The sequence below is a fragment of the Akebia trifoliata genome, chromosome 8 (assembly GCF_017979445.1).
Source record: "Akebia trifoliata isolate Shusen 1 chromosome 8, ASM1797944v1, whole genome shotgun sequence".
NCBI classification, from domain to species: domain Eukaryota; kingdom Viridiplantae; phylum Streptophyta; class Magnoliopsida; order Ranunculales; family Lardizabalaceae; genus Akebia; species Akebia trifoliata.
Window position 1 is genome coordinate 49,392,016 of NC_141382.1, and position 25,772 is coordinate 49,417,787.

The 25,772-nt window shown below is 33.7% G+C and overlaps 2 protein-coding genes across 2 annotated transcripts; both read right to left on the minus strand.

The window, feature by feature from the left end:
* Positions 1–454: 454 nt before the first annotated feature.
* LOC147397478 (U4/U6.U5 small nuclear ribonucleoprotein) lies at positions 455–4,034 on the minus strand. The gene is made up of 2 exons (XM_086449175.1): positions 3,352–4,034; positions 455–709 (listed from the first exon to the last, which is right to left on the minus strand). The coding sequence occupies exon 1, from the start codon at positions 3,975–3,977 to the stop codon at positions 3,372–3,374; it is 606 nt and encodes a 201-aa protein (XP_086305301.1). The 5' UTR covers positions 3,978–4,034; the 3' UTR covers positions 455–709; positions 3,352–3,371.
* Positions 4,035–14,750: 10,716 nt separating this feature from the next.
* LOC147397479 (glyceraldehyde-3-phosphate dehydrogenase GAPCP2, chloroplastic-like) lies at positions 14,751–18,781 on the minus strand. Its single transcript, XM_086450206.1, has 6 exons — positions 18,533–18,781; positions 18,110–18,353; positions 16,543–16,646; positions 15,216–15,313; positions 14,987–15,129; positions 14,751–14,838 (listed from the first exon to the last, which is right to left on the minus strand). Exons 2-6 carry the CDS (start codon positions 18,322–18,324, stop codon positions 14,751–14,753), a joined length of 648 nt encoding a protein of 215 aa, XP_086306332.1. The 5' UTR covers positions 18,325–18,353; positions 18,533–18,781.
* Between the last annotated feature and the right edge of the window lie 6,991 nt (positions 18,782–25,772).

Consider the following 25,772-nt stretch of genomic DNA (forward strand, 5'->3'; position numbering starts at 1 on the left):
AGATTTTTTATTTTATTTTAATGTATCTGTTTCGGAGGAGACTCGCACATCGAAACAATATGATATTTTAAACCTTGGTAACAGACTCACAAGTGCATTTCTTATTTATTCATTCTGATGAATATGTATATAATTTTTTTTATAATGATAAGTTTTTAAATGAAGTATGGGGGAATTTTTGAAATGTGAGGGGAATTTTGGGAAAAAGTGATTCAACAATCCCCTGCTCCACCTTCTCTCATTGTAATTGTATGGGAAAGCTAATAATTTTATAGGCTTGGTGGCAAGTTAATGTGATACCCACCACCACATGTATATAAAAAAAAAATTATCCAAAACGAGATTCCAAATTCGAAAGTCATCTCACTAAAACAATGGGCTCCCCACATGTGACATCCACTATTAATAAAAAACACAAAACACACCCAAATCCTATACATATCATAAGCAATAATTTACCAGAAAGATAAAAATCAATAAATAATAATAATAATTTTTGTAAAAGTCGACCACCACTACCTTATAAATGTCAACCACGTGAGCCTGGCTGTCACAAGATTAGCTTCATAGTATCATATGAATCTGTTACATTTTTGAAGAACAATAAGTTGCGTTCTTACATTGTCACTCAAAATATGGGCTGAAATCGGCAGAACAATCTATATCTATTCATCCGACTAATTCCATTTTCTCTAACACACACTCCTCCCTGCGAAGATTACATAAACTTCACCATAAGATTCAATTCAAAATCTATAAAACAAACAATGGATCATAATTCTTATTTCATGTTGCAATCAGGCTAATGTCACAAACTAGTGGAAGATTCGACGACTGAAGTACAAAATCCAATCCACTTGGTCAACATATGTCAACCAACATAACTGTAACATGTCGGTGATACACAACTAAAAACATTCACATAAGAATACAATCAACTGAACAATGACCAAATCTGCAAATGACTGGAAATGTAAGGTCGCAACAACCCAGGGTCAGCCCAGAAATTTCAAGTTCACGAGGCAATAGCTGGGTCAATAAAGCAAACACCAAGAAACTTAATTGTTCGCCTTGCCTTAGTAGCCTCAGTTTATGATGATGACTGGATAACCCATAAAGCACCTTTAACAACGGGAGTTGCACATGATTTACAAAGCTCACAATTGAATACATGACCACAAGGGAAACATGGGTGAAGGGTAAGAGAGTTGATAACATTGAGGGTTTATTTCATTAATCTCCCAACAGCTACGCATGACATAGGGTATCATTGACTTCTCAACCCAATGCTTTGGTCCATCCCCCCAAGGGAAACCTTCATTTGAAAGTGCAATGTTTGATTCTTTTTCGTGTCCCAACACTCTCCTAATGTTGTGGTAAAATAGACAAACCTTATTCTCCTGTCCTCCATAATGGTTTGGGGGGATAACACACCAACAGACGTTTAGTTCACGAGCTCATGCCAATGAGGGTATATTCCATTGTACTAGACCATTGCTAGTATTTCCGTTAGAAGCATAGTACTTTTGACTTTGAGGAGGTGCTTACCTTGAATTAGAAAACAAAAGAGATGGTCCCCCCGCCATTTTCGCTCTTGTCAAACAAAGACTTCAGATGGTTCTCTCAATTTTCTAATGAAAGTTGAATACCATAGTAACATGGCAAACATGAATGGATTTGGTAAAAAATCTGGCTCCCGTGATTGTTATTGATGCATAAAATCAACATCCAATCCCTCTCTTGATAATGGAAGTCCCATTGAGATTGTCAATGATGGTTCTATTCATTTTGAAGTTTTTTGTACAGCTTGCACCACACTCTTATTCACCATCAAAAAGATCCTATCAGTATTAAAGGAAAAGAAAAAAAAAAAAAACTTGAAACCTACTCTGAGCAAACGAAAAGAACTCAGGGATCTCCTACCTACCTAAAAATGAGATGCTCCAAAGACTTACCATCTACAAAGGACCCCTCCCCATTAATAACCGTCTATGGAAAAATGGAGTACTGTATACCAGGAGTCGGAGCAAAGGAATAGAAAACCGAGCACAACAAAGTATGTCTCATGACAATTGGAAATAAGACTATGCCATGGAAATGTGTCATAAATAATGCAGACTAGTATCTCACTCTTGTGTAGTGCCAAATGCAACAAGCAAGCGATTAAGAATACTCCAGTAACCAAGGGAGACAAGACCTCTACTAATCTCTATATGAAGCTATGGTAAAGTAAAAAACAAAACAAGGCATTAGCAGGATGATACAGTTCGACACACCATTCTCCCAAGACAAAACATTCGCAAAACCCTAACTTAAGTTGGTTAAATCTAGTTTCATACCATGTATCTCTTGCTCATGTAGGGCACATATTAAATTATATGCGATACTTGTATCATCATCATCGAAACCTTATCCCAACATTTTGGGGGGTCGTTTGAATAAATCCTAATCCTTCATTCAATTTTGTCTAGAGCCATGTCTTATGTTATTCCAAGTATGTTCAGACCCTATGTTACCTAGTTCGCTCAGTTCAAATTTGTAGTAGGCGACTTTGGAATGGACCCGCTTTGTAAGGGTAATTTGCTTTGGTTTCCTAGATCGGTTTCCTAGATCGGTTTTGCTTGTGCATATATATAATTCAAATATACAAGTTCTAGGTACAATTATAATGTTAAAAAAATTCTAAATTAAATATAAATATAAATATAATAATCCAAATTTTAAATATAAAAAATGAAAAAAATATAATAAATTGGTTTGGTTCACCGAACCAATTAAAAAACTATTTGGTTCGCCGAATCCAATAAAAATTCGGTGGGTTTGTGGTTCACCTGATTTTACGAACCCAGTACGAATTGTACCGCAAACTGGTTCGCTTCGTAGTGGTTTGTGGTTTGAACTAATAGCAACAAATTGGGTAACATAGTTCAAATCCACTTTCACTACCTCAATCCACGTTCTTTTGGGTATTCTTCTCACTCTTTTAAAATCTTCAACTTGCAAATTTCTTCTAACGGGGAAAGTAATCTACCTTCATTGCACATAACTAAACCAGCCATCGTGATCAACTTTCTCTTAATTTACAGCCTAATGGGTCTAATTCTACATTTTCACAATCGCATTCACTTCTAATTTTATCTTTCCTAGTTTTTCAACTTAACAAAATGAAGATTCTAAAACTTCAATAATGTTCTAATAAATGTTATACAATTCAACTCATATGCATGATTAATAACATTGTACGTCCCTACCAAATAATATATGATACAATATTACTATTTTCACTAAGTTTGTAACATAATCAAAGTTAAAAGCAAAATATGTGAACTAGAATTAGCAGAAAACCCTAACCTTCAAGAAAATGGACAAATCTAGCGATTGCACTCAGGAGGTAGAGGTCGATTAAACCCTCCCCGCCGATTCATGTATTGCCTCGGCTGCCGCTTCGTCACCGCCCTTATCCCGCTCACATTAGCACCGGGCACTGGTTTCCCTTTCGTTGAGTCGAATCCAACCGGAATCCCTAACTTCTTCATCATCTCTATCTCATCCGAATCCACCAGTCCATCAACCTCAGCATTAGTATCAATAGGAGCTTCTGAGGAATCTCGCTTCTGCTTCTGCTCCCTGGCGATGCCGTCGACGAATTCCGATACAGCTGCGGCCCGTTGCCGTTCTTTATCGTCACTGTCGTCTCTGCGGCGGTGGTGATGGTGTTTGCGGGGAGGGTCTGGTGACGAAGAACGGTGGTTATGGTGGCGGCGGCGGGAGGATCGTTCGATTGAACGGGATCGAGAGCGAGATCTGGATTTCAATCGACGGTCCGGAGAGCGGGTACGGGAACGAGCGTGTCGGGTCCGGGTACGTTCCGGGGTATGGGATCTTCTGCTGCGGTCACGGTCTCGATCTTCTTTCTCTCTTCTTCTATCTCTATCTCTGTCTCTGTCTCTGTCTCTCTCTCGCGCTCTCTCCACCATTTCTACTACTGAACTCGTTTGGGTTGTCTTCGCGACAGCACTATCTTTCTAGTTTTAGGTCCAAAAAATGGTCAGGTTAATCATGCCTTGGATAATTTTAAACCCTGGTTTGTTCCTTGGGTTTGCCAAAGTACCTAGGCCCTTCACTTGTCCAAAATAAAAAAGCCCGCAAACCCATCAACGAACCTGGAGGCCTGACTCGTAAATCAATCAGTCCGGACCTAGACGGATTCGAACCCGTGAAGCATGACCCAAATCTGAAGCCCGGCCCAAAGGCATAATATTCATTTTGAAGAAAAAAAATGTAGATTTTTTTTTTTTTTCCAAATAATAATAGTTATTTTCTAAAAGAGTCGTGATTTTCTGACACCCTGACGTGGTATGGGTTAGAACCATATATTTTAACCTTTGGGATACATAATTCTACATCCCCATAAATATGTGCAATTGTATGTCCCAAGAAAGAGAATCTATGGTTCTAGTACATGCCACATCAGGGTGCCTCTCTTGGAGGGGGACGTCAAAAAAATCCTTATTCTTTCCATATAATGTTGGATTGCTAAATTTTTTTTTGGAAAGAATAATGATTTTCTGACGCCCCCTCTAGCATACGCCCCATCATAGAACCGTAAATCATTTGCCTCGTGATACGTAGAAGGCAAATGATCTGCTGTTTTGGAATGGGGGTGTCAAATTATCACAACTCTTTTGAAAAACACTGTCAAGGATTTTGCTTTCCATCTATTTTTAGAGAATAATGCAAAAGTGACTTCCGACAAGTTACAATTGCGTTGGATGGACACTGAGCTGGTGTGGAGGTGTGTACAAAATCATAGATGCTTTCCCTCGAGATGCAAGTGGAGAACATCAATGGTTCCATGCACACCTTCGCATCGGCTCAATGTCCAACACAAGGTATTGAGCGATCATTCTAACATTGTTCTTTTTTATATATACAAAATAACTCTCTATATCAATCATTGGATTCTTAAGCATATTTTTGAAAATTTTGGACTTTCCAACATTTTATAATTTCAAATTTAAGGCTGTCAGCTGCTTTGTAGATCACAGAACCATTCAATAATTTGCTTATCAACAATCACCAATATATAATTAACTAAACTGTCATTCCTTTAACATAAATGACATATTTAAAGATATTCTATTGGCACACATACTTTTAATTACAACACACCAACCCTATTAAAGTTTAGGGTGAATCTCCATTTCGTGTGTTGAATATGACAAAATTCTGAGTTCGATAACTATTCATTTTAATTCTCAATATGTTTTTCGAGTGAATTCGTCACTTTTATAATCTATCAATTTGTGGATTCATCAATTATGTTATTAACGAATTTACTGATAAAATACTAATGATTTTGTCATATCAACAATCTCGTTTATAATAAAAATGAAAAATTCACTGTTTTGAGAATTAAAATGAATAGAGTACCGAAATAAAAAATTTGACCTAAGATGGGCATGTTTTGAGAAAAATCCATCAAGTTTAATAGTGGATTGCATATTGATGGGTGTGTCATAAGAAAAAGTTGGTGTCTTAATACAAGTTCTCTAAATTAAATATAGAAAATTGAACAGTTTGAGCAATAGTGTCGATCTACAGCTAGGCCTAAGAGTGACAGAAATACCGTTGAGATGGCAGGAAATGGGATAAAGGAACCATCTTCGCACCATGACATGTCGATATCTTTACATCTCACCCGGATGTTTATATCGCAGCATCAAACATCGTTTGAAGTTAGAAAAGTTCATATATTTATTTCCACCCAACCTCTCTCACTCTCTCATTTATTCACGAGAACTCCTCTCTCTCTCTCTCTCTCTCTATTCTTCTAGTCGCCATCGATGATAGAAACTATTGAGAACTTTAGCAATTTTTGAGAGTAGCATGAAAGAACGAAGCAGAACTCTCTAAAAATCTCAATTAAATAAAGAAACAAAAAAGTGAAAGAAAGATCATAATGGCAATTCTGAGAGAGAGAGAGAGGATAGTTTCGTTATTTGTAGAGGAGATTGATTGGTTCGCTAAAAAGGTAAGATTTACAGTTAAAGATCCTTATCACACACCTACATTTCCAAAAAAGTCAATTGATTTCTCTTCTTTTTCTATTTAGTAGATGGGCCAACCATTCTAGGGATATTAATTGGATCCACTAGGCCTTCAATCCAGCCCACTTCCCTCAAAAATAAGGATTTGGGCCTTTATCTTGAATCTGCAAAGGTTCTCGGGCTCAAAATTTTCCAACCTATTAAATCCGGGTAACGATGAATATTATATAAAATTTGATGTGTGATTATATATAAAAGTTTCAAACACATATATTATAAAATAACAAGTATCATATCGTTAATCATTTTTCAAACTAGTATATATATGGAGATTGAACAGCTATTTTGATGGAAAATAATATTCAAGGACTTCAAATAATTTTGAATTGTTTATGAATTTATTTTTTGTAAAATCAGAAATCAACCCAAATTTTTATAAAATTAAAATGGCTAGAGTTGGGCTTCAACTCAACCAATTACATAGGTTAGGGTTTAGCCAAGCCCAAACCTACCCATTGACAACCCTAAAACATCTGAGAAATTAGAAATTTTTTACTATAGAAAAGTCAATCTAGTAATTCACAAAAATCCAAATGACCAATTGCATGAAGTCCAACAAAGATAGTTTTGTGCATGTAGTATGTGATAACTTTGACATTCTTGCTAAGTAATGATCAAAGCGTGGAGGAAAATAAAAAAATAATAAAATTGAGGGAGGAGGCGAGTCAAATGAACTCCAAAAATTTATAACAATTGAAATTAACCCACAACCAGGGTCAGCACAAGCATAAGGTCATTTAGGTAATCACCAAAGGCCCACAAAATTGGGAAGTGTTTTCCAGAAAATTAAAAAAAAAAGAATTTTATTACACTCCTAGGATCTTTTAGATAAGATTTCCACAAATGCTAGTTTCTAAATAAAGCAAAGACTATAATGATAATTTGATGCTCTTTTTTTCAAACGTTCCTTGACCTAGCAGTTATAGAGCCATAAATCTTTTTTCTTGTGTATCCCAAAGCAAATGATTTATGATTTTGTGATGGGAGTATACAAAGAGCGTCGGATTATCACGACTCTAAAACAAATTCTCTCATCTTTTATCTTTCTTACACGTTCCATCTAAAGTGGAGTCCAACTAGTCTTACAAAGTTAGTAAAGATTTCACCTTTACTAAGGTTCCATGGTTGAATATATATATATATATATATATTTCACCATTAAATTTTAATTTTAAATTTGGGAGTTATGTGAAAGTTCAATAGCCGTCCATTTTCCAAAATAAAAATAAAAATGGATGAGTTTTTCCAAAAAATCTAGAGGGTTGTGGTGTTAAAGCTTAAAATCAATGGCAATTTCAAATCTAACAATAGGTGAGTGTCTGGAGGTTGTTTGTTTGATACCTAGTATGAGCAATATTTTTGCGGGGCCACCCACGAGGGCGTTCCCTCACTTACCTTGCGTGTGTGTGATGTGTGGGGCATTGCACATGCTTGGGGGACGGTCCCCCATATGCCTTGTTTTTTGCCCTGGCTCATTTGATCCCCTTAGTCTGATGTAAGTCTAGACAACACCGTTATCTTAAAAAAAAAATACTAACTAAATTAAAAAAGCCTACTTAAATATGGTTTAAATGAATAGATTGTAAAAATGCAAGTCAAATTTTATTTAAATGAATATGTCACAACATATTGAAATTTTGGGAGGAAGATGTTTCTCAAAAAGAAAAGTAAAAAAAAAAACTCATATCCAATGTTGGATCGGATTCCCAAAAAATTGTTAGTTTCCCAAAAAATTTAGGGAAAATTATTAGAAAAAACCGAATAAAAATATTATTTCTCAAAAAAAACCAAATTTATTTAAAATTAGGAAAAAGGTAAAAAACCGGCCATTGATTGGCCGGTTGTAGTCTCTCTCCTCCTTCAATTATTTAAAATAAAAAAAATTCGAATTTTTTAAAAAAACAGGTCATTAAATGACCGGTTGTGTTTCTCTCTCCTCTATTTAAAAAAAAAACGATTTTTTAAAAAAAACAGGTCATTAAATGACCGGTTATGTTTTTCTCTCTTCACTTTCTCTCTCTTAATTATTTAAAAAAAAAAGGTCATTCAATGACCGGTTTTATATTTCTCTCTCATCTTTTTCTCTCTACACTTTCTCTCTCTTAATTATTTAAAGAAAAAAAGGAAAATTATAAAAAAAAATCAAATATAATAATTATTTAATAAAAGTGAAGAGAAAAATTCATCAGACATTGAATAATGGTCGTTTCATTTTAAAAAAATTTCGAGAAAAATTCAACGGACATTGAATAACTGTTTAGAATGTAAAAATTCTTTTTTTTTTAATTTAAAAAATAGAGAGAGAAAGAGGAGAGAGAAATTCAACGGACATTGATTGGTCGTTTAAAATGTAAAAATTCGTTTTTTTAATTTAAAAAATAAAGAGAGATAAATTTAGCGAGCATTGAATGCCGTTTAAAATATAAAAATTTATTTTTAATTTTTTAATTTAAGAGAGAGAGGATATGGAATGGCAATGAAAACATTTGAATTTTTTAATTAAAAAAAAGGGAAAATTATAAAAAAAAATCAAATATAATAATTATTTAATAAAAAAGTACAAATTTTTTGAAAATTATGAAAAAGATAACAAACCGGCCATGTAAGGGCCGATTTTTTCTCTCTCCATTTTTTTCTCCTTTTTTATCTTTTTAATTTGAAAAAATCGAATTTTTTATACTCTAACTGGCCATTCAATGTCCTCTACATTTCTCTCTCCTCTTTCTCTCTCTCTTTTTATTTTTTTTAGAGGACGTTGAATGATCGGTTAGAATGATCGGTTAGAGAGAAATTTAGAGGACGTTGAATGATCGGTTAGAATGAATTTTTTTTTATTTTTTTAATTAAAAAAATAAAAAAGAGAGAGAAAGAGGAGAAAGAAATGTAGAGGACATTGAATGGTCAGTTAGAGTATAAAAAATTCGATTTTTTCAAATTAAAAAGATAAAAAAGGAGAAAAAAATGGAGAGAGAAAAAACCGGCCCTTGCATGGCCGGTTTGTTATCTTTTTCATAATTTTCAAAAAATTTGTACTTTTTTATTAAATAATTATTATATTTGATTTTTTTTTTATAATTTTCCCTTTTTTTAATTAAAAAATTCAAATGTTTTCATTGCCATTCCATATCCTCTCTCTCTTAAATTAAAAAATTAAAAAATAAATTTTTATATTTTAAACGGCATTCAATGCTCGCTAAATTTATCTCTCTTTATTTTTTAAATTAAAAAACGAATTTTTACATTTTAAACGACCAATCAATGTCCGTTGAATTTCTCTCTCCTCTTTCTCTTTCTCTCTCTATTTTTTAAATTTAAAAAAAAAAGAATTTTTACATTCTAAACAATTATTCAATGTCCGTTGAATTTTTCTCGAAATTTTTTTAAAATGAAACGACCATTATTCAATGTCTGATGAATTTTTCTCTTCACTTTTATTAAATAATTATTATATTTGATTTTTTTTTTATAATTTTCCTTTTTTTCTTTAAATAATTAAGAGAGAGAAAGTGTAGAGAGAAAAAGATGAGAGAGAAATATAAAACCGATCATTCAATGACCTTTTTTTTTTTAAATTGATTTTTTTTTAAATAATTAAGAGAGAGAAAGTGAAGAGAGAGAATGAGGAGAGAGAAAAATATAACCGGTCATTTAATGACCTGTTTTTTTTTAAAAATCGTTTTTTTTTTAAATAGAGGAGAGAGAAACACAACCGGTCATTTAATGACCTGTTTTTTTAAAAAATTCGAATTTTTTTTTATTTTAAATAATTGAAGGAGGAGAGAGACTACAACCGGCCAATCAATGGCCGGTTTTTTACCTTTTTCCTAATTTTAAATAAATTTGGTTTTTTTTGAGAAATAATATTTTTATTCGATTTTTTTTAATAATTTTCCCAAAAATTTAAAACAAACCTATCTTGAAATTAAAAAAAAAACAAAATAAAAAACATTCATGTTAGATTGTATTCCAATTAATTTTTTTAACTTATTCCATATAAAAGTTAAAAAAAACAAAAAAACTCAAATCCACCCTTGGATTCTCCAAACAATAGTTATTTTACAAAAATTAAAACAATCATTTCTTATAACTTTAAAAAAAAAAAAAAAAAAATTAATCTTGAAAATGATATGTTAACAAAATTTAAATATAAAAATAATTTTACATCTTAAAAAGTAAAAAATATAAAAATAATAATTATTTTTATTAATATATTACATAAATAAATAAACCGTCCTTTTAAGATTTCGTCCTAAACCTCAACTTGTATCGAGCCGCCCTGCCCATACCTTGATGTGAATATGATATAGTAATGTACTATGCACAGTATCTCACTTATCTTGCAATAAGAGTAGTTGATTTCCTGACTATGCACTAAATCCAAAATAGAGATATTCGTCCACCTTCACGCGTGGAAGTGAACAAAGACAAAAGACAAAATAGAAATCTATTCTAAGTTGAGTGGGGGAATTTGTTGTTAAATAAAGGAAAACGATGACTCAGTTGGACCATCCACCAGTTGATTTTTAATTGGTTACAAAATGATCGTGATGTATAGTACATCACTGTAGATGCTTTTCCACGAGATACGAGTAAAAACATCTATGGTTATGTATACGACACCACATCATTTTTCTTGTCACCTTTGTGCTTCCGTCTGTGTCATTCCAGCATTTTTTTTTTAAATTTATTTTTCAAATAATTTATAATTATTTTTGCACTGCCACGTCAGTTTAATATTGAAGTTAGTGTCCAACGCACAAGCAGTGTAACACGACTCTTAAATAGATAAGGGTGTTAAACTGTTAAATCAACAGTATACACCCGTGTGTTCTTTTAAACGAAAAAAAAAAAAAAAAATGAGTGTAAACTGTTTGAGATACGAGAGTGGTACGTTCTACAGATTATCACTAATCTTCTAGGGATTAGAATAGATTCTTGGGACACAGTTTTCTGAGGAATCCTCAACATCTCAATTGTTTATTTGATAGAGACTAGTGATGTTAAACTATTAAATCTAAACAGAAAATTATTGCCACATGTCTATTATTTACCATTATAAGATAGAATCAGGATCAAGTAACATTGGGCCTCAACTCTACATTGCACAGAGCCCAATGTATTTAATCTCTAACCAAAACTTGTCACGTAAATTATGTATGTTGTTATATGAACGGGACACCACTCTCGATTACAACTCTATACCATACAGAGAAATGGAATATTATTTATAGTGGAAAAACACATATTTCTTAGAGATCAGCACTGAATTGTAGGTTGGGGCCAATTTGAAATGCTACGTGTATATTGTTAGGGAGAGATTATTTATTTATTTTTTTCAATGTTTTGGAATATCATCATATCTTGACCATTGGATTGAGACAAGATATTCTTAAGGATAATAAGGTTTTCTCAGAGATAACTCGTTTTATTTTGGAGAAAGCACAAAATAGGTTATGAAAGAAAATTTCAGTGCCATATATGTTTATAAAGTACTTAGAAGATATGGATATTAATAATGATTTTTTTAAAATCAAATTAGGTATTGTTCTTATATTTATTTTTATATCTTTTTCATAAGTATTTATTAAAGGTTTTTTTTTTTTCTAGACGTATAAAAGTAAAAGCAAGTATAGCAAATAGTAATACCCATTTGTTATAGAAATGTGTTATTATATGGGATTGTCTTATGTATATTGTAGACACCCCAATTTGCACGAAACCGTTAGGAAAATCCAAATTTTCTCGAATTGATTTTGAGTCAGACTTAAACTTCTCAATGGACCCACATTGCCACTTGGCATCATATTCATGCATACATGCATACTATTTGCATCTCATATCATGCCCATACCTTGTCCCTAAACCTATGTCCATCACCCATATCCTAAGTCCAAACCCAAGTTCATATTCCAAACCCAAGTCCATGTCCTAACCCAAATCCAAGTCCATATCCAAACCCAACACCAAGTCCATACCCAAACCTAACACCAAGTCCCTCCTAAGCCCAAACCCAAGTCCATATCCTAACCCAAACCCAAGCCCAACACCAAGCCCATTCCAAGTCCATTCTCTCACCCCTTCATAAGATGACACATGTTGATACCTCATAAGCCCCCAATGCCCAATGCATCATCTAATTGGAGGGTCAACTTTTCTTTTGTGAAAACTCAAGAATGCCCTTCTCAAAAAGTCTAGTCAAGTCAAAAAGGTTATTTGATCTTTGGTAATAATCCATAAAGGTGAGAGAACTTCCCATTATGCCCTTAAAAGGTGGGAATCTTCAAGTACATACATGGAGTTCTCCCATTGGTCCATTTCAAAATTATACTTCCACCCTTGCTTTATTTGTTATTTACAAATGAACCAAGATTTACTTTTTACCTACCACTTCACCTTTACACATGTCATCCTCCTATTCACTCTCCCAAATGTGCTTTTGTTTTCCCATTGGTCCATTTCAAAACTACACTTCCACCCTTGCTTTATGAGTTATTTACAAATAAACCAAGATCTACTTTTTACCTACCACTCCACTTTTACACATGTCACTCCTCCATTCATCCTCCCAAAAGTACTTTTGTTCTCTCACCTCTATTTACCAAAAAACCAAGGATCAAAGCATGCTTTTAGGGTTTCTTCACAAATGTCATTTTTACCCTCATACAAATGGAAACTCCTAAAAGAAACAACCTAAATCTCATGTCCATTTTCTTTATTTTTAGGGTTGGACCACTTTATCCCCAAAAGTTCTCAAAAAACTCTATAAATACCCTCATTTTCTAAGAACAACTCATGCTCTCAAGCCCCCATCTCTCAACCTAAAACTCTACTAAAATCTCTACTCATCTCTCATCTCTCAACTTTCAACCTTCAACTCTCTTAACCATCAACTATATCCTTCAACTCTGAAGTTCATTACTCAAGCTCAAGTTCTCTCAAGACTTCCAAAAGGGACAAGGTGGGATAGTAATTATTTATTTATTTTCTTTTATCTTGCATCTTCTTCTTCTAACCCTCTCTTTTCTTTTTTAGAAACCCTTAGGATGTAATGGAGAACCCTCCTTCATCCCGAGTAGATTGAACCTCAACCTTGGGCATGGAATACTTGAGGCGGTTTGATCGAAAGGATGGAGGTTGAAGTCCTTTTTAACCCATTCTCATATCATGCATCATAATGTACACTATACACACACATCACACATGTTGGTTATGATGAAGAAATGTGTAACTTTCTTGATGGGGTTAAAACACTAAGTTTCTAGCTAAACATGCATGCATTAAGGTTATAGATCTAAGAGAATTCCTTTCATGGAACTTTTCTAAAATCATAAACCAACATTTCAACTCATGCAAAAGTGTGTTGACTCCATAGAATGTCTTTTTCTATAAGATATCTCTTATGTCAACACCAACATTAAAATCTCTTCCAATGAGGTACATACACACTATATGCACCCACCCACTTCATGCATCTCATGCATTCTACTTGTTATTTTAATCATTTTCAAAACGACCAAATCTAAAGGTAACCACCTTAGGTGGAGAGAATGGGGTGCTTAACACCTTCCCCATTCTCTAACCGAATCCCCTTACTTAGATCTTAGGTAGACCATACCTTTTCCATGATTGAGAGTCACTACAATGCCATAAAAAAAATGGTTTTCAAAATAATCGATTCGGGTGCCCATTCACACCCATTTACAAAAAAGAATGGTGGCGACTCCAAACAACGTAGCATTGAGGTTCAAAGTTGAACATTCTCATGTCTACATATATTAATTATTTTAATAAAGAATGTGGAGGGATAAAATTGTATCTCATCCAGATTGTTCATTCGTATCATCAACACACATCTAGAGGTGGACATATGATATCATTTGAAGAGAATTTTATCTTATTAAAGAAGAATCACAATTGAAGAGAAGTTTTTCTATTCTTTTTTATGTAATTATTAATTTGGATAAGGAGCAATATGATCAATTACAAATGAACTAGGGTTAAAACTTTTTTTAGGATTTTTCTATTTAAAGATCTTGATGTCATTATAAAAAGGGGAGGAAAGAAGGTACACTACAACATTTTTTATCTACAGCGGCGGATTTTTACGCCGCTACAAGGTCATTTTTCCGTCGGTAAAAGCTATTGCGGCAATGAGCAGCCGAACCAAAGATCCGTCGTTATTTCCTCTGTCGCTAATTATAGCGGCCGATAATGTATTCCGCTGTTGCAGGTGGTATCTTTAGCGGCGGATATTAATATCCGCTGCAATAAGTCGAGATTTTAACAAATAGAATATAATACATATAGCGGCGGATATTAAGATCCGCTGCAATAGGTCAATTTTTTTAAAAAAAATACAACACATATAGCGGCGGATATTAAGATCCGCTGCAATATGTCAATTTTTTTTAAAAAAAATATATAACACATATAGCGGCGGATATTAAAATCCGCTGCTATACGCTTTTTTTTTTTAAATAAAAAATTATTATATATCCTTCAAAAACAATATATAAAGATGGAATGTGTTTCTTTAACTCTATACCAGGTAAGCCTTCTCAACCTTCTCTATATATTTCTTCTTCATTAATACATTTTCATCTACAGTTCTAGAAAAAAAGAGTATTTTAAACAGGACTTCTACCTTAAGTCACCAACAAAATCATTGGAAACAACATCATCCTCCGTATATCCAAGGATGTCTTTCAATGGACCCTCTGATGCATACCTGGGAGAGAATTTAAAAGTTGATCAAATGTTACTTTGAAATGAGTATGAACGTATTAAGGACTAGAAAGATAGAAAGAAAGAGTAATATTGTAAAGGATGATTCACATGACACAAGATCTCTGTTTAAACTATTAGAAATGACATACTTTATGGCTGCTTTGTCATCTTCATATGAAGCACTTTTCTCAAGTCGACAGGTTAAGTCCACGACTGATACATTCGGTGTTGGAACACGGAATACCATTCCAGTGAGCTTGCCATTAAGTTCTGGAAGAACTTTTCCAACAGCCTACAACCACAGAAGCATAATTACAATTCACATAGAAAACTCCAAACCAAGAGAAGGATTGTTTAAAAGTTAATTCAGAGTAATACCTTTGCAGCACCAGTCGAACTGGGTATGATGTTTTGCGCAGCTCCACGACCCCCTCGCCAGTCCTTCATTGGAGGGCCATCTACAGTCTTCTGTGTTGCTGAACAAGAAAAGGAAATTGATATTACCAGGGCCACAAAAAGAAAAAAAAAACTCACAAGTGCACATCTATGTAACAAGGACACAACACTAAAAGAATTTTGGCTTATACCATATATGCATCGCTACAAGGATCCAGACTAATATGCATCTAACATGTAAAGTAGTCACCTTTGTTTTTCAATACAATAAGGTGGTTTCACAGTTTATTGGATGGCTAAGAGTTCATCATTTGATGATGGAAGAAAAAAAATCTACTTTGATGCCCCCTACTTTCTACCAAGCACCTTTTCTTTTTTTCTCTCATCAGTGATTACAAAGAAACATCTGAATAATGTTAATATAAGATGAAGCCGATCATGTTGTACCCAAGATCAGGGATCAAGGTGCAGTACACTCCATAGGTCTATTTCCCATGTTGGTCCCTACTTTTCAACAACAATCATGTTGTCCACAATCCTATCTATCCAAACCACTCAAGGCAAAGGCAAACGTTGGGTAAAACATAATAAGATGTTGAAACTGCTATAGAAGAAATAATACATACAATAAATCACTTAACAGTGCAGTTTGTTAATATGCGTGACTATAACTGATGCAACTAAAACAGAAGAATTTACCAACTAGAATAATAGAAATCCACCAATTGATTTCACTTGGTACAGGCTGGCTGTGCATAGCAGAAACGACATACATCAGATTTTCCTCTACCAGGTCAAAATTTGGCCAACTAGATCACCTTGGGATAACCATTGAATGGTGCATCTAAGCCGTGTCAATGGTTACAAACAGTACCTTGCTTAAATAGGTTACAAACAGTACCTTGCAAAATAAAAATATTTTTCTAGTATGATCAAAGTAACATAAGTTTGTCTGCGGATCGTTTCATCATAGTCCAGTGTAAGCCAGCAAAATATTACTACATCTCCTAATTTGACTTAGTAATAATTAAATCTCGTTGAACCCACCTTAACTCCATTAACCACTTACCCCTTCCTTGCCCAACAAAAAAAACACAACACCCTTATTGAATTATTAAGACCAACAACATGTGTACCCGCTTATGGTGTTTATCTACCAAAACGTTGAGTAAGAGTGTAAAAAAGCAATCACAAGATATCACGAAACATAAGAAATTACCAGGTCCTAGTTAGGAAAGGTTTTGAGATAACAATTCAGTCTTAAGGCAAAACACGCTTAATCTGCATTAAAGAATAAAAGTAAATGTACCTGGATTTTGTGACAGTGGATTGTCCATGACAAGATCAGGAGAGTTATTTCCCTCTTTGGGGAAATGTGGATCAACTAGAAGATGTCTTCTTAGACCAGCATACCTGTGGAAAACACCAACTTTCTTTAAATTAGACTCCTCAATGTAGTTGGCCCACAATTATCAAATAACTCAAACACAATTTGTGTAGTCTCCAAATATTGTGTTTGACGACTAGCTTAAAAGATAACATGGATACTATAATCAATTCATGAATTTTCTTAAAGACATAACATGCACCAACCCATTTAGAAGGAAATGCAACATAGCAAAACTAACTGTATCAGAGATTTAATTGGAACAAAGTGAAAATCCCACAATTTCAGAAAGAACAAAACAGATCCTCATCAACAATTCCCTTTCCAATAGAAAGATCAAGCAAAGACCACAATTTCAATCTTTATTGGCAAAGGAAAAAAAACATACAATAACATAAAACTATATATTAAACTTTTACTCCTTATGGATAACCAAAATAATCCACAGCACAGAATCCTAGTACCACTAATCCTAGAATCCTCATTAGCTCAATCATGACACAACCACCTAATCGAGTCCCTTGTCATTACTTTCAGACCAAATCTCTACAAACAAATGCACTGAGAACTTTATGCAATTCCAGCTTCAAACCATGAAGATGTATGGCATAAAAAAAAATACATATGCACCCCCCTCACAGAAAAGGAAAAAAACTGTTAAGATCTAGGTATCTAGGATGGAGAATTCCTATTTCCAAGTATCTAAACATGCAAATAAAAACTAAAAGGAAAATTTTAAAGTAATTCCAATAATTCAAAGAACAAAATCCTTTGAGATAAGCCATTAAAGTTGAAGACTATGCTAATCATAACCAATACTCCCGATTTTATTCCAATCATCTAAACCTCAAAACACTCCCATTAACAAGGCACCTACATGAAACAAATTCCGAAGTGATTATAGATCAAAGCATGCTAGATACAATAAATTCACTTCCTTAATGTAATTCCATGCATCAAAACCATAACGACCTGTTTGAATTGCCAATTTTATTTTATTTTTTGGTTACATAAGCTGGACTAGAACCCCATGAACTCAAAGTTCCATTATAATGTCAACTGACTAAACTATGGGGCTAAACCTAGAATTACCATTTTTGGGCCAAAAAACATGTTTTTAACAGATTTTCTGTGCAAAATAAAGGTTATCATCCATCAAACCATACTAATTGAAGTAAATTTACTTCTTTTTAGGTACTTTCAAGTATCTAAACTACTAAGCATTTGTTTTGGATTGCTAATTTTTGCACCCAAAAAAAGTACTTTAAGAGCTTGTTTGTGCACAAAGCAGGAGGAGGAGGAGATCTCGTCCATCAAACCATATTAAATAAATTTATCTCTTTTTAATTACTTTTAAGTATCAAAGTACTAAGAGCTATTGGAAATATCTTTCCTCTGGGAGATCCAAACAGGCCCCAAATTTTACACTAACAAATACCCAAAAAAAAAAAAAAAAAAAAACAAACAAAAAAACGAAAAATAAAATTACCTCCTTCCAGTATCGGCGGTGACACGTCGAAGTTCGTCGATTGAAGAAAAAGAAGAGGGCAAAATCCCCAAATTTATACGCCATTGAACACCTCTAAGATCAGAGAAATAATATTTGCATCCGTCTTCGGATATTTTAAAAGGAGATTGAGTAATTGAATCTACAGATGACGAAGATTCAGCTTTCAACGACTCAATTGGAGCTTGGGACAACATTTTCTCGCGATTTATCCTGCTCAAGCCCTCTGGAACAAGAGAGTAGACGATTTACAGAGATAGATTTGACAAGGAAAAAATCGAAACTTTTGAATTTGGATGGAAAAATTGGGCGATATACGGAATAAAATAGATATACTCCATTCATAGATCTATGCTCGTTTCTGTGTGTCTATAATTTCAGAGAGAGAGAGAGAGAGAGACTCACCAGTAAAAGTGCGCGATATCGGTGAAGTCGCACGGAGATGCTCCAATGTTTAGGGTTTTTAAAGAGAGAGAGAATGACAAGATGAGAAGAGAAAATGAAAGAGAGAGTGAGGGAGTTTCGAACTTTTTGTAAAATTCCAGCAGAAGAGAGAATGTGTTAAAAAAAATTGCGAACAGCTGCGGAAACTTTAATCCGCAGCTATATTAAGCTTGGTGAAACGTTTAATTTCTTTACAATAATTTAAAAAAAAAAAAAAAAAAAACACGCACTACAGTTGCGGAAACTTCAATCCGCTGCAATATATAGTTTAAATCATTTTTTTTTAAAGGAACCGTGGTCTACAACTGCGGAAAATCTAATCCGCTCCTATACATAGACTTAAAAAAATTGATACAGACAAAAATTCAATAAATCAAATTTTTATATTTAAAAAATTGATTTTTAGTGACGGATAAACATATCCGCTCCAAAAAACATTTTAATGTGTTCTCTGTAGTGGCGGATAAAACTATCCGCTGCAAAAAATTGATTTTTTTTTTAATTTTTATGTATGAATAATCCCCTATAACGGCGGATTAAATTATCCGCTGCAACAAATATTTCAATGTGTTCCCTATGGCGGCGGATAAAAATATCCGCTGCAATAAATTGATTGTTTTTTTAATTTTTTGGTATGAATGGTCCCCCATAGTGGCGGATAAAAATATCCGCTGCAAAAAAATTGATTGTTTTTTAATTTTTGGTATGAATGATCCCCTATAGCGGCGGATAAGAATATCCGCTGCAACAAACTGATTGTTTTTTTAATTTTTTGGGTATGAATGGTCCCCTATAGTGGCGGATAAAAAATCCGCTGCAACAAATTTGATTGTTTTTTAATTTTTGGTATGAATGGTCCCCTATAGCGACGGATAAAATTATCCGCTGCAAAAAACGTACCATATTGCAGCTGAAACATCCATCCGCTGCTATAAACCGACGCTATACACAAAAAATGTTGTAGTGGTAGAGGAAAAATAGAGGAATAAGGTAGAGAAAGACGGAAAGGAGGTGAGAAGGTCTTGTAACCGTAAGATTTATAGTGAAACGACTCCTTAAATTCATGGACGTACGTACGTTTGTCGAATCACATAAAAAATTATATATATATATATATATATATATATATATATATATATATATATATATATATATATATTATATTCTTTTTATTATTTTATAAATTAAATGATGAAATTATGATCGAGAGGTCGATTTATCACAAAATCAACCTCTATAATTGACGTCATTTGTGGAAACGAAGAGAAAAAATCATGAGAAATCATACGATATGATCGAGGTCTCAATTTGAAGTAGGAGCTGTCGTGAATACTGGCTCCTTCAAATTTAGGATTTGAGATTTATTTTATTTTGTGAAAGAAAAAATCATGACCAGGTCAAGATAGAGATCTATGATCATGATTTTAAAGGGTAAGGAAAGGTATGACAGCGTTATTAGATGGCACGGTTGAAGGGTGGGCCGTTTTGGTTAGGTGAGTGTTGAATGGACGGGAAGGTGGACGTTGGAATAGGGTTCGGCTGCACAATTTTGGGTACACAAACAATTGAGTAGACAGAAGAAAGTACGATAAGGAAATTGGATCACATGGTCGTTCAGAACGTTGAACAATGGTAACACCCCCATCTCTATCTCTGTTTTGGAAACATGAGATTAAAAAAAAAAAAAAAAAGTTAGTTTTCAAAGTTTTTATTAGATGTATTTAGAATACATCAATTTTGGATGTGAATTGAAATGTGTTGCTAATAATTCGTTCATAAAAGGTCACTGCAAGTGCAGCCAAATGAACGGTTATGATGCTTTCTTAGATGGAAGGGGTTGATCCACTCCAACTTCGAAAAGGTCATTGCAAGTGCAGCCACATGAACGGTTACGATGCTTTCTTAGATGGAAAATTCCATTCGACTCTATCATGGACACATACACCACAATAATAGTACTCCGCTGGAAGGATACATGAATATCGATATTATCAGGCATTATTTACATTAAAACGGATAAATATAGAAAATTTTATTTTATTTCATGATTTGTTTAATAAAGTAAATAGTAATAGTAATAAGAGTTAAGAGGGTGAATTGAATTGGACTTGTGCATCAATATTTGATCTATATTGTAATTCATACGATGGTATAAAGAAATAAAGGTAAAAAGGACATTGGATCGATTTGATTTATTAGGGACTCCAATTTTCACCAAATCGCACTGGATTAACAAAGTCCCTCGAGGGCTTAGGTCACCCGCATAATAAATTGTCACGTGAAATAATTTATTATTTGAGTCAACTCAGCATAAAATAAGATGGGGGCTTCATTCGGACCCATAAGATAAATCCCATGTGATTCAATTTGTTTTGTTTGATTGTCCCGACAAAAGGAAAAATTGAGGGGGTTAATTTTATGCTTAACTCGATCAAGTCTACAGATTCCGTTGAGTTAAGTAGCTCAATTTATTATCCAAGTTATAATCCATTGTATATTTGGGGATTTAGTTCGAGCTCATAATAAGGGTTTTATATGACCTAATTTGTTACTTGAGGTGACTCGATTTAAAAGTAGTATAGGGGTTAATCTCGTACCCAACTTGATTGAGTTGAGAGACTTCGTTTAGGTAAGAGGTTTATCCCATTATTCTAATTGATTGAGATTAAAGGTATACACGGGGGCTCGGTGCAAGCCCAATCATTAGAGTAAAGTAGTTATTTTGTAATTAGGGGCTCGATCCAAGTATAATTAAGGACTTGGACTTGGGATTACATAAGAGATATATTTTTAATAGGGGTGCAACTTGGTTCGGGTTGGTTCAATTTAGAATAAAATTAGAACCGAACCGATCAAGATCGATTTCATTATATAAGAATCAAAACTGAACCGAATTATTTTAGAAACGAACCAATCCAAACCGACCTTATTTCGGTTTGGTTCGGTTCCATGTGTTGCTAAGGAAGAGTTAAAATTCTCTCATCTCTCCCATTGTTAGGCTATTTTATAGCTTGAGAGAGAGAGAGAGAGAGGGAGAGAGGGACGCACCGTCGCAGCTGCAGACTCAAATCGTACCGTCGCAGGCACAGAGAGAGAAAGAGATGCACCATCCCAGGTCTCACCATCTCTGCACTGCATTGCGTCATAAACGAGAGAGAGAGAGAGAGAGAGAGAGAGAGAGAGAGAGAGAGAGAGAGATGAGCCGTTGGCTGCCGGTGGCAGTCGCAGGTCGTGGATACCAGAGAGAGAGACGAGGGTTGGGTAGTTTTATAAAAAAAGTAAAAAAATTAAATTAAAAATTAAAATATAAATTTAATATTTTATTTTATATTAATATTGGTTCGATTTTAGTTTGGTTCGGGTTTTTATATTATCTGAACCGAGAATCGAACCGAAGTTATCGGTTCTTTATTTTATAAACCCGAAATCGAATCGATACCCATTTAAACCGAACCAAACCAATCCAAATTCTACGATTTGGTTTGGTTCTCGGTTTGAACCGAATTAAGTTGCACCCTTAATTTTTAAGGATGATATTGTAAATCATTTTCCATGAAGTTTTCAATAAGGTAAGAAAATGTACTTGATTTTCTTCAAATTTTATAAGAAAAAAAAAGATTATTTTATGAATCTATGTTATTAAAAATATTATATTCTATGAACTTAGTGATCTCCATTTATTCAAGTTTTTCAGGTGGATTCAACAAATTTTTATAAAGCAAGAAAGTCGGTTCCTCCTGGATCCGAGCATTACTCTATGAGGTGAGTGATATGAAAATCCAATAATGTCGGTTCCTCTTTGACCCAAACATCACTTTATGAGGTGAGTGACGCAAAAACCCAATAACGTCGGTTCCTCCTAAACTCGAGCATCATTCTATGAGATGAGTGATATGAAAACCCAATAAGGTCAGTTCCTCTTGGAATTTCGCATCACTCTATGAGGTGAGTGATGCGAAATCCAATAAGACAATAAGGTCGGTTCAATGTGAATCAAGTTTCAATCTAAGGGGAGTGAAACAAATTTTTACAAGGCAATGACAGCTATGGTTCTTCTATTATTTATCAAAGTCTTGGATCATTTTTAGATCCAAGTCTGATCTGGGACTTCGATCGATTATTTTATTGTTTATTTAAGTTTTGGATCATTCTAAGATTCAAGTCCGATTTGAAATTTCGATCAGTTATTCTATTATTTATTAAAGTCTTAGATCGTTTTGAGATCGAAACCCGATCTGGGACTTCGATAGGTTATTCTATTATTCATTTAAGTCTTGGATCAATTTGGGATCTATACCCAATCGTCTTAAATTATTCTGGGATCTATGCTCGATCTGGGATTTCAATCTGTTTTTTAATCATTTGTCAAAGTTTTGGCTTATCAAGGAAACCAAGCTTAGCTTTGCGATAATTCTATTATTGAAATATCTGCATATTATGGGAGCTTGACCAAGTCGAATATCAAATTTGTAAAAAGACATAAAAAAGAAAATAAGCTTGAGGAATCAATAATCATACCAGTTTAAAAATTTAAGATGGTGCTTACTCAGATAAGAAGTATTTCTCGAAGGCAGATTTCAATACATCGAGTTTCACCTTTGAGAGGGGGCTGTGTGGAGGGATAAAATCGTCTCTCATCCGGATCGTCCATTTGTATCATCAACACATATCTCGAGGTAGATACGTGACATCATTTGATGAGAATTTTATCTTATTAAGGAAAAATATTAATTTAAGAAGATTCTTCATTTTTTTATGTAATTATTAATTTGGATAAGGGGTAATATGGTCAATTGTAACTTAATTAGAGTTAAAACTCTTTTTATGATTTTTCTATTTAAAGGCCTTTGAGACCATTGTAAAAAGAAGAGGAAAGAAGGTAGAGGAAGAAAAGAGGAATAAGGTAGAGAAAGACGGAGGGGAGGTGACGAGGCCATGTAAATGTGAGATTTATAGTGAAACGGCTCCCCGAACTCGTGGATGTAGGCACATTTGCCGAACCACGTAAAAAATCCTTATTTTTTTATCTTCTTTTTATTATTTTGTGGATTGAATGATGAAATCGTTATCGAGGTCAATTTATCACAAATCGACCTCTATAAGGAACAATATTTTTTTTATTTTAATTTGTGTTTAGTCCCATATTGGACATAAATTACCTGGTCTCTCTCTTTATAAACTCTGGGCCTATCCATTCATTGCCAATTGATTTGAGTTGACCCCCCAAATTTATCATAGTATCAGAGCGGGCCGTTTTTCCTCCACGTCACCCCAGTTCATATCTCTATGTGCTTTGGCCCACACGTACGTGGATGTGTTAAGTTTAGTCTCACATTGGACATAAATTACTTTGTCTCTCTCCTTATAAACTCTTGAGCCTCTTCACTCATTGCCAATTGATTTTGAGTTAGACCTTCAAATTTATCAATTTGTTTATCATTTTTAGTAAATCACCATTTTATTTTTTGTGAAAGAAAATAAAATCATAGTGATAAAGAAAATGTTGAAGTGATTGCATAAGACACTGTGTTACACATTGCTAACGTGGAGGGGTGCACAAAATCATAAATACTTTCCTTGATATACGAGTGAAAAATCTATGATTTTGTGCACACCTCCACGTCAGCACAACGTAGTGTCCATCTCTATCACTCCAACACCACTCTAATACTATAAACCCACTAATCTTGGAATGTAGGACGGGCCATTACTCCCATAATAACATCTAGGTCCTTACATATTTTACAAATTACTTTGATTTCTTATGTTTTTGAAAACACCCTTTTCTATGGGCCTTCACTTCAAAGACTTATTGTGTTTTTCACCAAAACATAATAAATGTCGTGAGCTGGTCGCAGTCATTAATCACAAATCATCATTATCATTTGCTTTATATCCCAAATTTGGTAAAATGTATCGTGTTTTGCGGTTAAACTCTGTTTACAGTTATATCTTCAGTTCACATGTCTCTTTCTACATCTAACTCACATTATTTTCAACTTTTTTCCAATCTTCCTAGGCCTTCAATCATTAGTGCTAAATCACTATTCTTTCCTTAACATTATCATTGGTTATTATTATGCGTATCAAATCATTTAAATCTATTTTAGTACAAGAAGGTAATTACCAGTTTCTATTTTTACCTAAAAAATATTAATTTGTTTTATTGAAATAAGTAAATCAAGGGTATGTTTGGAATGAAGGATTGAGGAGAGTTAGAAATGGTTTCAAACTTTCAATATTTGGTGGCCATGAGGAGACCCTCTCTTATTTATTTATTTTAGAAGATTTAGGACTTCTATGCTTGAGAGAAATTTTAGAGAGAAATAGTGAAGATCAAGGTTCACCGATGAGAATGATATACATTAATATTGATTGCAGAGCCAATTTTTATTTAAGAGGACATGTGTCACATTGAGATATTTGAAATACGAGATCTTGACCTAGTTAAATAAGATAAAAAGAATTGTATAAAAGTCGGAAGAAATTTATGAAGATTATTTCTTAATAATTACAACTTATTGAGCTGCCAAGTCTAGAATGTGGGAATTAATTAAAACTCGAAAACCTTAAGGAGACTAAATGCCAATATTATATCTAAAATGGAAATTCAGCCGAAATCATTGTAAGAATTTGAGGAAAAACCAATTAGAAAGGCCAATTCCATGAGTTCTATAAAGAAAGAAAACTCATCAAACTACAAATTGTGAGTGGAAAATATTGGTTACACTTAATCATTCTTGTATATAAATCCTAATTTGAACATTGGAGTAGAACTAATAAGTATCCCCATCAACGTGAAAATCAAGAAGGCTCTAACATCGCAATCTTGATAGTTCCTGGCAAGTAACAAGAAGTGTGTGAAATTAAAAATCCCTATTTAAAGAATTTGAGGAAAAACCAATTAGAAAGGTCAACTCCAAGGCCTATAAAGAAAGAAAACTCATTAAAATACCTAAATTGTGAGTAAAAAATGTCGGTTACACTTAATCATTTTTATATAAATCCTAATTTGAACATTGGAGTAGAACTAATAAGTATCCCATTAATGTGAAAATAAAAAAGATTCTATGTCGCAATCTTGATAGTTCCTGGCAAGTAACATGAAGTGTGTGAAACAAAAAATCCCCATTCCCCCCCCCCCCACACCCACTCCACCATGATCATTGAAGACTAGGGTTACCCAATTCATTAAAGAGGC

Excerpts from the sequence above, each read along its gene's own strand:
- LOC147397478 (XM_086449175.1), bottom strand. The coding sequence starts at position 3,977 with ATGGTGGAGAGAGCGCGAGAGAGAGACAGAGACAGAGACAGAGATAGA.
- LOC147397479 (XM_086450206.1), bottom strand. The coding sequence starts at position 18,324 with ATGTTGTCCCAAGCTCCAATTGAGTCGTTGAAAGCTGAATCTTCGTCA. Across the intron at positions 16,647-18,109 it reads ACCGCCGATACTGGAAGGAG|GTATGCTGGTCTAAGAAGAC; the intron begins GTAATTTTATTT and ends TGTTTTCCACAG. Across the intron at positions 15,314-16,542 it reads TCCACTGTCACAAAATCCAG|CAACACAGAAGACTGTAGAT; the intron begins GTACATTTACTT and ends TTTCTTGTTCAG.